The sequence below is a fragment of the Topomyia yanbarensis genome, chromosome 1 (genome assembly GCF_030247195.1).
Source record: "Topomyia yanbarensis strain Yona2022 chromosome 1, ASM3024719v1, whole genome shotgun sequence".
Lineage (NCBI taxonomy): Eukaryota > Metazoa > Arthropoda > Insecta > Diptera > Culicidae > Topomyia > Topomyia yanbarensis.
The window spans coordinates 2063306-2080293 of NC_080670.1; the positions used below are offsets into that span (position 1 = coordinate 2063306).

Sequence of the window (16988 nt, forward strand, 5' to 3'; positions counted from 1 at the left end):
AATGTTGCATTCGCTGACACGAACGCTTATTTTCAGATTCTGCAGTACCCAGTCTAAATATTCGAAATTTGAATGGAGTTAATATGGAATCTAGCTCAAATCCTACGTCCAATTCTGAAACCGACTGAGTCGGAATCGATTGTTGCATTCAGAATACCGAACTGGTTTATGGCCAACTGGGTATAGTAGCCGCTAAAATCCAGCTTTCGAGTAAATTCACAAAATTCCAAAATACTGCCAGCACTTTCGACGGTTGAGCACATTGCAACTTGGTGTTTGTAAAATCGAACTTCAATTTACGGTACCACGTAAATCGGTAGTAGTAAGCGCATCAAAAGCTGCTCGATAGTGAGCTTTCATGCATTCCTTCTCCCTCTATCCTGCTTTGTTATTATTCGCATCGTTACTTCTGTCGTTTCGTTTTCCAACTTTCAGATGTGAAGAGCATGCGTTCGAAGGAAGACGTGTGTCTATCGCTCGTCGGTCGGTTTTAACGTTTCGGATTGTGCCCACAGACACTTCTCCGATCAAGTTCCTGGATTGGCCCTAGACGCGTGTGAAGTGTGGTAGTTTTTGTTGTGTTATTCATCGTGCATAAGTTCATAGCACTGCTCGCGTCAGAGGAAGTCTTGATCCCACGGGCACAGTGTGAGGAAGTTCAGCATAATATTGTGGCCCCTAGAGGCAGGAAGAAATCGAAAATTTCCTACCATCGAAAGCCTCTTTACGGTGCCTGAAGGTGGAGCATGGAAGCCGCGAGGGGAATTTCCAGCGAGTGAAAGATTGTGGCCGTTTTTTTTTGTGTATTTGTTGGGCAAGAGTTGAAGCGTTTCTATGGTGTGTGGAAATTTGGGCAATCTGTCAGTGTGAGCAGAAGAGGTGCCCCAAAAGTGCAATCAAATGCAGTGTTTGGGTGTGTTTCGCTGGTGTGCCGCTAGATAAGATCATGTTTCTGGGCACGGCGGCTGTTCCGTCGCCGACGATGAAAACAAAGAAATGTTCCGCCGCCACCACTACTAATATTGCGGCCGTCAGTCGTAACAGTACCCATCAGGAAAATTGTCATAATCATCATAATCAGTGGAATAACAACAACAGGGAGCATGCTATCGCAAGTTTTATTGTGGACTGTGAAGTAATGATAACGACCAGGGTGGCCGATGTCGGTGGGATGGTCAGCCACTGTCATAGTGACCCTGAAGTGTCGGATGGTGGTGAGTCCTGGGCAGTAGTAGGGCAGTGTAATGGCGTATTGTTTTGTACTGAGCCAGCGACAGAGCGACGACGACGGCGACATCGGTCCGAGCGAAGACGATGGCGACCGGGAGGTAACTCATGGGTCAGCGGTTCCGCTCTGTTCCATGTGTTAGTCTTTATCGTAGTATTTATCGATCTATTTAATTCGAGTGCATCGTCATCGATTGGTGCATTGAGCAGCCGGAGCAGAAACGAACAGAATCAGGCGGCAGCGGAACCGGAGATTCACGGAAAAGGTAAGAGAATATCATTTGAAGATTCCTATTTCGTAAAACTTAATTAGTTATGCCTTTGCGCCATCGGTGGGGATACATTTAGTGAGTTTTTATTTTGGTAGCTATGCGAATGGAATGTTGAGAGAATCCATCAGACTGAGCGTGAATAGAATTTATAACGAGCGGAAATTCGACTGTTTGACTGCGATGGATTAAGTCTTGCTAGGAAATAGTGAATATTTATTGGAGTTCATCAGATGAAGTAGTTTAAAATAGCTTGAAGTAGCTGGTGTTTTTGTGGACTGAAGTACTTTAAGTATTATTGACTCTCCTTTTATTTTTATTGGCAAAAATATATACCGTAGTGATGATATCACATAACAATTTGTTCCTAAATGTTCTATGCTAATTTCTCATTTTCTCATTACATGCAGGTTGTGATATAAGAAACCTACTTTACCTAATCGGACAGATGCCTTCGTTACGATTTTCGGCTGAAGTTTCTAAACACTTGGGACCATGAAAATTAGAGCTCTCGCTCTTCGTTGTGGCATTGGTAGCGTATATAATGAATCGACGGGTATTTAGAGGATTGAATAACCTATCCGCGTGCAATTAGCCAGTGGTTCAGTTTTCACTGGAAAAGCTGCGTTGTGAGCATTAAACTTTTGAGTGGTTCTGTACGATTACTCACTACACCACTTTTCACGAAACGCGTTTTATTCAAGCAGCCAGGAAGCTTAATCGTGGGTGTTAATTTTGTTCTGTGAATAATTTTCATCTTTTATCCTCGACCGATTCCACTCAACGATGCAGTCTAGTTTTACAGCGAGAAGATTCTCAGGAAACATGATCAAAATTAGGTGTTAGCAAACTTGTAATACGAAAAAATTGTGGAAATTGGATCTGTGCTCCCCTAGGCCGACCAACGCGCATAAATTCAATGCCCGACAATGTTATTCTCGTTTTTTCGATGGTTGCCTCGTTAAGCGAAGTCTAGCAGACACATTAAACGCAATTAATCGCAGAGGAGAGGCGTGGAGATAACGGAGTAATCACCAAAGGAAAAACCACATGAGTTCTTTACGAACTGCGAACAACGATCTCGTAACAGGCTTATGTTGTTGAACGAAATTGGAAGAATGAGAAGAGTCACTTCAGTAGCGGATCCTCATTAGCGTACTGCATCTGTTCGGCGGACGAACAGAAAAAAAAATCCGCAAATTCCTTTCGTCGCGGTTGATGTCGTCTCAGGGTCACATTTCTGAACTTCCGTTCCATTTCAAGCGCGATTCGCGCCAGATAGGCGTGCTAATCGTTTACGCCGCTGAGTGGAAAGGTCGAGTCCTTATCAAGTCAAGCTAATGGCCGATATCCGGTCAATCCCCGAACGACTGTGCAGGTTCGATGGAGCGCTTCGGTCAACAATTGTGACGACCGTGACGAGGCGGTTCGCGTGAGCAGCGATGGAAAACAAACAGGGTTCGATAAATCAGAAGCTGCATGCTTGCCTTCGCAATAGAAAGCTCGTACAATATTTGTTTACATGCAGGGGAGAGCCTTTGAAAGGTGACTTGTTTACGGCGATAATCCTGCTTTATGAGCACTGGAATACTTTCAACGGAACTTTCTTGAAACTACCCATAAATTTGGATTAAATCCGAAAGCTAGGTTCAACGATCGACGTGGACTTTTCTCTCAATCGAAAACAAGGCACAACCCGCATTACAATGAACCACATCACCGCCATTGTCGGCTACCTGAAATGCACTTTAAAATGCACCCCAGCTAAAACGTTTCAACACTTCATCAGGGTTGTAAATTTTGTCTTTCAACATCGTTCCGGCGGCACATTTTTCACCGGATCAGCCTTTCTTTTCTGCTGGTTACGGGCCGAAAATAAAAGAAAATCCGGCGATATACGTTTCGTAGCAGCGCCAGTTCGGCGAGGTCGCTGCCGGACACGGTTGAAACCAGAGCACATGTGAATTTGTTATGCTAATGTTGGTGCATTTGATTTTCAGGCACGTCGGTCGTGTCTGCAGTCGATCTTTTATTTTGCCATCACAGGCGACATGCAACGTAACCTGTTAAGGACCGCTGGGAGTTTTGTTTGATAGCTTGGAAACAGAAATTTAGACCGAAAAGTGCTAAAAAAAGGATGTTTCGATTTCATGACATTGAACTGAAGGAAAATTTAAATTGCTAGTGATCGGCTGAACAAAACAATGCACCACGTGAATGATGAAGGATGCAACAGACCTGATCATCATTATCATCGAGTTGAAACACTTAAACGTCTTGAAATTTGAGAAAGTGAATTGCCCGATAGTCCCAGCGAATGACTAATCGCAACCTCCAACGAGAAATTTCGCACATTGGTCCTCTAATTAGAATGAACGTGTTTTGAGAATCACGAAAAATGTCCCCTGTGTCGGTGATCCCAATAAACAACCGAAATAAGCAATTAATAGAATGCGCGAAAAAAAGCGGACCTACCTTGAAGTGTCTGTTCGTCTCTGGTGATCAGCAGCAACATTTCTCAATGCGAAACGCCAGAAACATTGAGAAAGTCATCCTGTTTAATGATATGCTTCGTACTTGGTTCGGCCGAGAAGGAATGATGGCCCCATCACGAGGTGGGCTATTAATATTCGCCGCACGTTCTAGTGCGATGTTTAGTCTCGAACCGACCGCTGCTGAGACGAGCTGTGTGGCGCACATGTCCGACAAAAACGGTAATCCGCCCGGCCCGAATTTGCTACCATCCATCACGGTCTGCCTGAGGTTACCCCCACTTCGAAAAATTTACTAGTGTCAAGTTATTTACTCTATGTGTTTGGTCATTTCCAGTACAACGGGTCAAAAGAGAGTTTTTTGAAGACAACACCTTTCATTCAACCACCTTGCCCTCTATCTTTTTGTTGGGTTATTTATCAAAGACCATTGTCAAATTACTCCAATAATTTAAAACAATGACGTGATTATATTTTGGTAGAACATCTGTAAAAGAAAAAAAAATTCTTGTTTCAATAACTCTATTGCTGCTTACTTGGATATCTTATGTTTGACATCTTCCCCGGTTTTATATCCTTTCTCGTAAAAAATATCTAGCGCGGATTGAAGTAAACTGGGAAATAGCTAATGAAGGAGAATTCTCAGATGCCATAATCAATTCCCAGGCAAAATCGGTCAACAAATTAGCACGCTTCTACCGATTTGACCTACAGTATGTCACTAACTAAATATCATGGCCTACTTTTTCTATACCAGCAGTATATTCTGCTCCCTTCCATATGGTACACAACTCGTGAAAACCGAGATGTCGCTAGCATTTAGATCCGTTGCGAATTGGTTGAAGGTTGAAATCGTCATCATCAGCGAAGAGAGTCTATTTTAATTCCTCCCCGGGGTTCCTTGTCCCGCTGGGATCCAGTTTCTTCCGTGCGCATTACTACTGTACAATAAATGATGTCAATATTGATTGTGCTAGGACTGTGGACTCTTTTCCTAGATCATGGAAAACCCCTATGTGACAAAAAGTAATCTTTTACCATTGTAAATGCATAGTGTACAGGACAAAAAGATGATTCCTCGTTGATTGGAGATTTTTTCCGCTTTGCAGTTCGCCTAAACTATCCTGTTGCTGCACACAGCCAGCAATCAAACGCCTGACATTGTCAGAAGCACCCCCATAAAATCATCAACCAAAGAAAAGCTCCAAACAGTGAGCACATTAGTTGGCTATGGCTGAGTATAGCATTCACAGGTTGACACTTTTATAGCTTCCAGCCATACTGTTGCTATGGTTACCAACCTACTGTTGCGCTGTTCCTGGAACACAAAGAATCGCTCGGTTCGTTGCGCAGAGCAACTAACAAACTAACTATCACTGATGGACAAAATGTATCTATTATGGTTACCACGTGTGTTGCCTTCACTGTCGACTCGTACACGGTTAAATAAAACAACCTGCAGCATAAGTTCTTTTAACTTACTTTTGAGTTGTGCGTCGCTTTCGCACTCATTAGTGTTGTCAAAAACAAAACGAGAGATTCGACTCAGTCGAGGTCTTCCGTGGAGGAAGGTACTTTTGAGTTGTTTGGGGTATACTCGAAATTAGGTAAATTCAACTCAAATTTGAGTATAAAAAACCTATCAATGAGTTGTAATTTTTGCCGTGGTTAAATGGAAACTACCTTCAACACGGTTTACCTAATTTTAAGTTCCCCCACGATACCACGAGATTGAGTCAAAAGAACTCAATTTTAGGTAGTTTTTCGTTTCCGTGTAGTTTAGCGGGTTTCGTTTGTTCGGAAATGAGTCATCGGCCGGTCGATCATTGTGGCTAGTCATTCGATGTTGTGCGCTTAATTTTCGTCGCTTAAAATGAGCAATTTTTTATGATAACTCAGAAGGAATATTTTTTTCGGAATGGTGTTCCAAATACTCCAGCAGCAACTAGTTCCGATATATGATCTGAATATCTATGTTCGTTTTCTTAGGGTCTGCTGTTTTGACATGTAAAATGTCATTTGAGGATTTCTCTTAAGATTCTCACGATATGCTAGTCGTAAAAGTACAATATGCCAGAGCTGCCCAATCGTGATGTTAAGCAAAATTTCAAGGAAAAAGCCTTACTCAGGAGCTTATTACCCTGCGTTTTAAAAAAAAAATCCTGTACTATAAATGGCGATGAAAACTTATGCGACATCCAACAGCCTCCATCAGCTTTTGTACACTACCATGCAAAATAATGCCTTTACCGAGTGTTATCGACCAAAGAATTTACCTAAAAAGTATTTGATTTGGCAGGACATGTGCAGTTGCGTCCGAAAATACAAGTTTTTTCTCTACCACCACTATCAACAACAATTGGTACGAAAAAGTATATCTACAGAAACGGTTGGTACTATTTATCAGTGGCAAGCTTTTTGACCGGATTCATCAAAAATTTCAACAATTTTCAATGGGAAATTGGGTTTCTTGCTACAGCAACAGTCATCAACACTTCAAGCTAAATAATATCTCTCTTACTTGACGTTTCTTGACCACCCTATACCGGCAGTCTATAAATTGAAACAAACCAGCTCGTATGACGGAATCCCGAACATCAATTACCATTCCACCTCTGCAAACGCCATTCGATTGGTAATATTTCAACAACAAATCTTTTTCGAATATCGTTACATAAAATAACATTTTTACAGTCCCGACTCTTTCGCTGGGATGTGCTCACTCCAAAACCACTGCCATCGCATCCAAGTAGTCGGGCAGAGGCACATCTCGTTCCCTATAAGGAAACTGGTAATTCATCCTCGCTCCCATCTTCCACCCACCATCCATCCATCCAAGCAAGCCGAGCACGGTGTCCAGCTTTGCTGGGCTCAATTGAACTCAAATGGAAGCGGGAATTAACTTCTATATTTTAGCAACAGCTGGGAAAACCGGGCTTACTACGTCCGCGGAGGTGCGTCGATTTTAAAAGTGGGAACAAATTTATGATTGGTATTACGAGTGTCATTAGCAGACCATCTGGTGGTCGGTTTGTGGGTTATTCAGTCTTTTTTGCCTGTCAGATTCGTGACCAGTTAATCATTCGTTTTGTTCTCGTTCGTCAATTGTTCTAGCAGGAACTTGAAAGTTGTTATTTATGACGATACGTTAATCGATTTGCATAAATCGTTATTTAATGCCATAAATCTTACTTTGATTGGGATCGTAATAGTGAAATGCGTTTCCGCTACGAGAAAACCTACTTCAATAATGTTCTTTCTCAAGGAAGAATTTTCAGTTATGATGGCCTACTAGACCGACCTGAAAGAACAGCTAGAATTCCATCGTGGAACCTCTCGACTCACCTTTTCGTACACCATCACGTGGTACGAACCGGCATCATTTTATTATGTGCCATAGTTTGGCGTCTCGCATATTCTTCCATAAATAGATTTCACATTATACCGGGAATCTGAGAGCAACCGAGGCAATCGGTAGGAACCTTAAAAGCATTGCACTGAGAAAAATGTTAGTCGATTGTAAATCATCAAACTGAACCATTCTCTCCTCGGAGAGAATTTTTTCTACGTGTACACAAATGAAGATGAAAGACGGGTCTCATGCACTTTTGCAGACAGAGGCGGATTATTTTTGCGAAATTTTACCTCGTTGCGAACATGGTGGTACGCTGACTGCCACATTCACCATTGTTGAATGTACTTTGGATATCGCAAAAGTATATCGGTGCCGAAACAGAGCAAAAGTCATGGTCGGGACAGAATGATACGTGGTAAGTGGGAAGAATGCTGATCGTTTCCTGAACCGTAGGGGAAATCGCCAGAGAGGTAAAATTTAAATTTCGTTTGCACTGGTATCCTAGCTTCGTCTTAAATATTACAAGCTCTCAAATACAGGGTGCGTGGCGATTTGTAGCAATAAGTGACATGTTTTTGGAAAATTTACGCCAGTTAATCATATTTGCAATGTATGCTTTATTTTCTGTCGTAATATTTTTTTGTTGGAGACGAACCACCGCGACCAGTATCTAGATCTATTGTGGTAAATCTGTCGTAATATATGGAAATTGTAAAATATTTCATTTTAAAAAAATCGTCTTCTCTTTCGATAATTGTTATTAAACGCTTCTGAAAACTGCCAAATGTACTTTTACTCATGCTTAGATCCATAGATATCATCACTGGCTTGATTTTACTTTTGAGCGACATAAGTGCGGTGATGTCCCGCTCACCTACATCCTGCACAAAGCTGCTAAGGGGCCAAATTTTCTTCTTCCAAAATTTCGACATTTTTGACGCTAGTTTTTCTAGAATTATAAGAAGAAGCTCCGGTTTGTTGGAAGTTAAATGACGGTCATCAGCAACCTACTTCATTCACTTGCACAAAACTATCCTGCGGATCTTTCAAGTGTACATTTGCTATTACCAGTCAAAGAAAAGCGGGGGCTTCACATCCCCCACGCTGGAGATTAGGCCAAGAACTATCGCATTGATCATAAACTTGGTGAACACGGAATCTAATAAGGGTCTGGTCTATATCCTGCCATTCGTTCGATCCGCCTTTTGATGCTGGTAAAAAAAATCTTCCGGGAACAAGATTAAAGGATTCTTGCCCATACCATTAGCCTCATTGACCTTGTTGCATTCTCTTAAATAATTTTTCTAGCTTTCTGTCACTATTTGGTTCAGCCATTTGAAACGACACTTGTATTGCTTCCGAATAGGTGTGCACGACAGCTTATCATATTTCCAGACCTTTTTTATATGAATTTCTATGTTCTTTCCGACACATTCACCGACCGAGTTATGTTCTTTGCGCTTGCCCTGGCACGCAATAGCACGACTTACCGGTTGCTCTATTGCTTCGACATATATCCCTTAAAGGCGCAAACCATTCTTTTCAAGTTTTCTGAAAAATGTCTCACAGCTTTAATACGTCACTACGATAATTTTGAGAGGGGGTTTTCGCAATGTTGTATTAAAACAACATTGCGCCTTCATACTGTATGTTTACTACATTTGACACCTGACAGAATAAGCTATCCAGTGCTGCCGAATATATCTAAATTTTGTTCCGCAAGCATGGCCGAACATCAATAGAAGTTTGCTCAGGAACACAATTAGTGTCTCCGTTTTTGGAGCTAGCGTCAATCCGTCGCTAGCCTAGTCCTGTCAACAACTTAGGGTCGGATTTTGACGAGACGAAGTCGAAACGCAAATTCTATAACTAATTGCAAACTATTATTTGAAAATAACTGAACAAATTTGTCACGCACTCTGTACATGTTCTACAAATTATTACGGCCATAACTCAGTGTTTGACTCAGTACAACTTTGTTCATAATATTTTATTCGTGGTTAACTAATAAAGAATATTGAAGCACTTTCCAAACTAAAAATACATATATACTTAATGAAACTGAACTTCTTAAACACGGCAGTGAGCAACTATATGAAGTCCTACACCATATTATGTGTAAAATATGTGTGGAAGAAGAAGTGTCTGCTAGCTGGCTAAACGACCGACCCTGCTTAATTCGGCGTACAAAATCATGTCCCGTATTCTGCTCAACAGATTGAGACCGCTTGATGAGTCCTTCGTCGGCGAATACCAAGCCGGTTTTCGTAAGAGTCAATCAACGACGGATCAAATATTTACCCTGGGACAAATTCCGCTATAAATTCCGGGAGTACAACTTGCAGACACATCATCTGTTCATAGATTTCAAGGCGGCCTACGATTCAGTGAAACGAAATGAATTATGGCAAAATATTCTAGAGTATGGTTCTCCGACAAAAATAATACGGCTGATTCGTGTAACGCTGGATGGATCGAAATCAAGTGTAAGGGTTGCGGATGAAATTTCGACATCCTGCGTAACCAAGGATGGATTGAAGCAGGGTGATGGACTGTCCAATCTACTGTTCAACAAAGCGCTCGAGGGAGCGATTAAAAGAGCTGAGGTGTGCAGAGGAGCGGTACCATCATCACACGATTGCATATGCTCCTGGGCTTTGCGGACGATATCGATGATATTATCGAGATCGATCGAAGTGCCGTGGAAGAGGCATTTGCGCCTTTTAAGAGGGAGACAGCAAGAAATGGACTCATGATTAATACCGGCAAAATAAAGCACATGGTCGCTCGTAAACAACGTGGGTCAAGTAGTGGTAGTGTAGTTGTGCTAGATGGTGAAATATTTGTAATTGTAGATGAATTTGTGAACTTTGGAACTCCAGTGACGTGCGATAACGATGTTACCCGCGAGGTGAAAAGGCGTTTTGCAGCTGCAAATATGGCTTATTACGGACTTCGTAACGAGTTTAAGTTCTACAGTCTGCAAACGAAGACGAAATTCGCTCTATATACGAACCTAATTCTCCCGTTGGCTTTAAACGGTCATGAAGTATTCGATCGTAAGGTGCTGCAAGGCACAAATCCCCGACTACGTCCGGGGAACGTGCCATTTGAGCCAATATATTCTGATTCCTGATTCCTGAAGGTGCTGCAAACAATACTCCGCAGTAAGCAGGAGAATGGAGGCGTCCGGAGGACCTAAGGGCGCTCAGCGTTCAGGGCGACTGGAGGCGATTGGCCCAGGATCGAGTCCAGTGGAGGAGGATACTCCATTCAGCGTAGGTACATCGAGGAGCAGATGTAGTCCATTAAGTGTCATGCAAGTACTTTATGAAAGTCGCTGTTCGTTTCGACTTCCTCTCGTCAATATCTGGCAAGCCGATATGATCACACAGATGAACGTTAAATCTAATAATTATTTCATTTTGATATATTAACATCCACAGCGATATGACGGCAATTGTAATCTTTTTACATTGCCTTGGGTTCTGGATGCATCCTGGCTGCTTGAGAAATATTCGCGAGGTGATATTTTGTTCCAGGATCTCAGATACTAGAGTTCCAGAACCAACAATACTTCTGTTCCAGGACCAAGGATCCTTGAATTCCAGGATGTACAATCATTGATTTCCAGGATTAAGGCCTTGAATTCCAGGATCAAATATATTTAATTTCCGTGATCAAAGATCCTTAGTTCCATGATCCTTGAATTTATTTATTTTATTTATCATCTGACCTACTTGGTCTTAATGAATATGGGGAAGGGGAAAAGCCAATTGAGTGAAACATTAACTCTTCTCAAATTTGTCTAAAAACCCCATATCTTGTCAATTGAATACACAATACAGAACTTAGCAAAAAACAATAACTTAACAATAAAAAGAAAAAAAAATGTAACAAAACAAACAAAAAAGTAAACAACAGTAAAAAATATAAAAGAAAAGCAGCGAATAAAACTACAGATTAAAATGTCGTCAGTAAATATCTGTCAAGTCAGAAACTCCTTAGCAGCCGGTTCTTGAAAGAAGTGGTCGACACGTTGAAATCGAAATTTGCAAACATATCGTTGAATGTAGCAGACATGAAGCGAATCGGATCATGACCACCGTATAGGGAGTTCCTATGTTCCAACAGCCAAAAGCTTCTTTGTCGGATCACACGTTCCGCTGCATGGATGTGAAGTTGACCCAATAATTCCGGCGTATCTAACTCACCTAGAAGAATATTACGAACGAAAACAGTTTGGGTTACTCTCCTTCTCGTTTCAAGCGTATGTAGACCTAATAATCTACAGCGGTCTTCGTGTAGTGGAAGATTAATAAGGTCTTAATGCATAACGAACGAATTTTCTTTAAGTGGCTTCAATTCCTGCTATCCATGTTATTTGATACGGACACCATATTATGGAGTTAGATTCCGATATCGACCGTACAGTACAGTGAGCGAAGACAAAGAGGGTCGTTAAATTCATTCGAAATTTTAAACATGAATCCCATCTGGCGGTTTGCCTTGTTAATGATATAGTCGAAGTGAGGTCGGAAAGTGAGTGCAGAATCCAAAGTGCCTCCAAGGTCACACACTTGTCCTACACGCTCAAAATGCTGATCTCCAATACAGTAGTCGTATGAAATAGGCTTGTGCTTGCAATGATACGATATTACACTGCACTTGTGAATACTAATTGTAAGCGATTTTATAGAGCACCAGTCATTGAAAGTGTCCAAGAGCTGTTGTAAAACTAAACAATCCCTGATGGCTGCACTTGACGATCATATATAATTTAACGTCATCAGCGTAGAATAGACGGCAACCCGGTGGTAATACCGTGGCTAGATCATTGATAAAGAGCGTGAATAAGAGTGGACCCAAGTTGCTTCCTTGAGGAACACCCGAGTTGTTTGAAAATGAGACAGAGAACATACATCCAATTTTTACTGCTTGGAATGTCACATCGACGTTTCGGTAACTCTACTTATTCCCATCTTTCGATTGTCTTTTACCAGTGGCATATTTCCATCTTGATGAAAATTTGCAAACATGTCTTCAGTCCTTAAAAAGGAAATAAGTGAGATGTCAATATCTATCATGGACTAACTTCATTCAGCGCTGCCTTGAAATTTTTCGACCTGGTTATTTATGGAAGCATTCAAGGTTCACTGCCAGCAATACCATATGGTTACAATCAGTGTGGCTTTCAGTCTGGACGTTTGACAGCGAATAACCTTCTGTGGCTAAAGCCGACTCTACACGAGTAGAAAGTAGTGTAAGGTCCGCCTATCATCCTACAATATCTTACATAATAGAGTATATAGAATATCGCAATCAATTTGATGTTATTTACACCAACCAATCCATCGCTTTTGATAAATTGAAACACAATCTAACAGTGACTAAAACGCAGATGTTGCGAATCAATGATAATTTTTGTAATTGTTTCGATCCAACCTCACGGATCGATTGTCAGGTATCCACATTTACTTCAACGTCAACGTCAATACCCCAAGGAAGTCACCTGGAACTGTTGATATTTCTATTGTACTTTAATGCGGATGATCTAAAAAAATTTCGTCTGATTCGCTCAATTGAAGATTGTAAATTTCTTCAACAGTTTTTGTTGATTGGTATAGAAATAACCGGATTACACGCAAAAAAAGACCCGGTTGGTTTTAATCCGTTCGAGTGGGAAATATTCAGGGATGCCAGCCTTACAGACATATCTGTATTTTACAGACTTTTGATGGTCTCCTACAGACGTAATCAGACATCTACAAACTTTTAAAAAAGTAATAGTGTTTAACAAAATTATACTAAAATAATTTGATTCGAATACGAGTGATTCCTTCACAATAGTTTACTAATTTCAAGCCACTTTTAAAGTAATAACCTAGTGTGAATAGGATTTACACAACCCTCTACAGACTTTTACAGACATTTTAATTATTCTTCAACAGACATTTCACAAAAACATGTGGCATCGCTGGAAATATCGTCGATTTTGTCTTTAAATTAGCGGACAGGCGGGATCCCCTAACGACTGTCCTTGGATTTCGCTCTCCTGATATGGTCACCCTTCTATAATATAAATGCTAAGTTTTGACAACCACAGATGCTTTAAGTAACATTCTCTTATCCAAGCTGATTCAAGTTAAGCACTGTACCGAAAAGACCAAACCTTACCAACTTTTGCCATTAGACGAGTGTGGAATAAAATACCCAAAAAAGAAAAGATTCCTTTCCTAGAAATGTGAAGGTGCGCGAAAGCCGTGACGGAAAAAGAAGCAGCTTGTGCTTTTCTTTGGGTATAGAACATGCTTTTTCGTTTTCCGTGTTGATGCAAAGATTGTCAGGATTTGCACAGGATAAAAGGAAAAGACTTCGTTCCGTTCCGATAGAAAGGGAAACGAAGTAAATGCAAAAATCTTTTCCTCAAAGTTCACAATTGAATTTGTGCCTATTCAGGTCGAGGCTAGACGTCTAAAAAGGGATAATCTTTATTGAACACGGTTTCAATTTTTTTTTGTTTTGACGATTCAGCTGGTTTAAAACTATTTGAAAATTTTACCTGAGCGTAGTTTGAACGGAATTGTTATTATGTAAGTTCAACTGAAAGTCAAACATCGACAAACCACGTGGGTTTAATGAACCACCACCACAAACTATTAAACGACCACCCCCGTTTAATTATGAAAGCAGTTACGTTCTATAGGAATGTGTTCAATTCCCACTTCCGATGCCTTGATTCACCAGCTATTTATTTAGACAAAGCCTTCACGAATCGCGTAATTAATTACGTTCACTTCTTTGTTGTCAGTCTCCGCACTTCTGCATTGACTATAACAATAATGGAAAACCGGCAACAGGTAATGGAATTTACCACCAGCAGACAGCAGAAACACTACAAACATGTATGTAGATAGAGGTAGCTGTCAGATTCCATTCGCTGTCGGTTTTAAATTTTAGAGAAAATTTCCAAATGCCTACTGTTCGACCATTTCCGACTTTACTACCCTCATTGCACTTGTCGGGTAACGATAAAATTGAAATATTTTTTAGTCCCAACTCTTCCAGGTCTGTCCAATCTGTGGTTCGTTCAATCTGCTACCAGAATGATTGCATTTGGTAGCTCTCTCTGTCGCGACGACCGGCATGGCATATGGTTGCTCGAACAAAGATGGCTATGCTAATTCAGTTAAATATGCAATCTGCGCTGGTGGAGCGCGCGTTGCAATGTCGACCAACCTACTGACACTTTCCGAGATCCCAGTAGCCTGGCGGACCGATATGCGACGGTTGGTTCTTCGACGGGGGAGTTGATTTCGTACGACCATACGCTGGCGGTCATTGCGTCGAGCTGCAACAATAACAGCTTATTTGCATTGGAATGGTAATCGCGATTTTAGATGCTGGAGATGGGGCTCAATTGATGGTGTGCTGCAAGGTGGAATCGATTTAGAATCGGTTGGCGCCACTTTGAATTTTGATGGAAAATTGTGAACCGGAATATCAAAGAAGCTTGGAATGGACGCATACTCTTAAAGTGTTAATTATTTTGATACCCTGGGGCTCGAAGTTCAAATCAGATATTGTATGAAACGAAGCCAGCCACGAACAAAAAAAAACAACTTTATTAATTTTATTGCTTGAATAGCTTTTACTATACATCCGGTGAAAAATTATTGAATCTACTGCAGGCAGCTCGGCCCGCAAAACGACGCTCTAATCAAATTAAGTAAATTACCTTTCCAGTAGGGGCAATTGCCGTGGGGAGGTGGTGATATCAAACTCAATTACCGGAGACCTAGTATCACAGTCAGTTATCACGTGATACATATTCAGATCATCTCATTTTAGTGTTACATGTTTTGTACCAAATGAAAAGATTAGATATTTTCAAAACTATGATTATGACATTGCTGAAAATTTACCATAGGTAGGTAGAACCGTGCGTTGAGGGAGGAAAGTTCACCGGTTGCTGAGTTTGTTTTCTAAAAATTTAGTGTGGACCATGTCTAGTATCTACTGTCGTAAAATCAGATTTAAAGAAACTCGTTGGCTTCGTATATACTGCCTTTAGTTTCAAGTAACAATTGTCGTGTTTTGCGCCGGTTTTTTTTGAGTTCGTTGCGTATCTTTTTAACTCATAACTGGAATTGAAATGGTTAAACTGAAACTGTAGCTGACTTCCTGGCTCCAGAATGGATAACTAATTTCCATTTTTTTTGAAAGATTTCACGACAGTCATTGATAAATTGAACCAATCATTCAATGAGTAAAACCTGTTACTTCTTTCCACTTACTCAGCTTGCATGATAGCCCAAAAAGAAACTGTCCTTAATACCTACTATCCAGCTCGTCCGGCAAAGAAACGTGTTTCGGTTTAGCGAAGCGCCAACGGCACACAAAACGGACAAATTGGACTCGGACTCGGCACCAGGTCATCAATTTACGCCAGCATTCAATTGAGTCACGTTACGTGACGTCGGCTGGTTGGAACTGAATCTCGCCTCATCCCACCGCACGCACAGTCAGACTGTCAGTGGGTGGGTGAATGAAGCACTAATTTGGAGTTCAAGGTTTCTCCGCCGAGCGACCGGGGAATTGCAAATTGCTGGTTGGTTTCACTTTTGATTACCGGAAAGATGAGTCCATACATAATTCATAGTTTGCGTCATTTGTTTTGGGCTGGACGCCGCAGCTGCTTTGGGTTCGTCAATCGTTGTCGGTGTGATGAGAAAAGTGGTTGAATTCTTTTCGCTTTCATTTCATTACCAAGTTATTTAATGCTCTTGTGAATAGTTGTTTTAGTTTAGTCACGTTTTGACGCTTCCTCGCACGGAAGATTGACAAATTTCTAAAATATACTTAGGACTAGCGAAACTAGTTTGAGGTCATTCATCGCAGTTTGCTACCGAAGACCTCAAAGAGTGTGAGCATCTTTATCCGAACAGCCGCCCACGCAATAGCTGCTTCGAAAAACACACCATTGTATCACTTTGAACTCAAGCAGTCCAGTTCCTACGCAACAGCACGATACAATGCTGTTTTTCTCGTAAATATTCAATTTGCGAATCATCAGCAGCCGACAGGACCAGACACGGGCTCGCTTCAGTTGGTAAATATTTGATTTCAAAACAAATTCTTCAACTCGGCTGCGCAACGCATCGCATCGCAACGAGCACAAGGAAGTCTTCTCGAGGGGCACTTTCCCGACGGTTCGTCGTAACGATTCAACCACGTAACCACGCTGCCTATTTTTAATGTTTTGTTTACATGATTGCCCCCCCTCTGGTTACCCTCACAGCTGAATGGTCCTCCCTCAAACGGCGTTTATGGAGGCTAGGAAAACAATTAGAGATCGGCTCGCATGGTGATATCAGAAGCCCCCTTAATTGCGCACATTATCGTCTATTTCGTTGCCTCTAATGGCTGCTGCTGCAGTTACAGCTTTCATTTCACCTTGATTCAGTAGAAAATTTCGGTAGTTTCGCACGGGACCAACGGTGGTCCCTATTTAAGATTTTACGACCGGTTTGTCGGTGAGAGCGGAACGATTTTGTGAGACGATGATAAGATGGCAGTATAACGTAAACGTTAGTCGTTGAAAGCTTGCTAATATACAGCTTTCGAAGAAATTAAAATTAAATT

At 41.2% G+C, this 16988-nt stretch overlaps 1 protein-coding gene across 1 annotated transcript in view; it reads left to right on the forward strand.

The window, feature by feature from the left end:
• Positions 1 to 444: 444 nt before the first annotated feature.
• The window catches only part of LOC131693324 (uncharacterized), an 82546-nt gene continuing 66002 nt past the window's right edge, over positions 445 to 16988 (forward strand). The window contains exon 1 of the mRNA XM_058981052.1: positions 445 to 1493. Within this exon, the coding sequence (XP_058837035.1) occupies positions 947 to 1493 (547 nt within the window). The 5' untranslated portion in view covers positions 445 to 946. The remainder of the gene's footprint in view (positions 1494 to 16988) is intronic.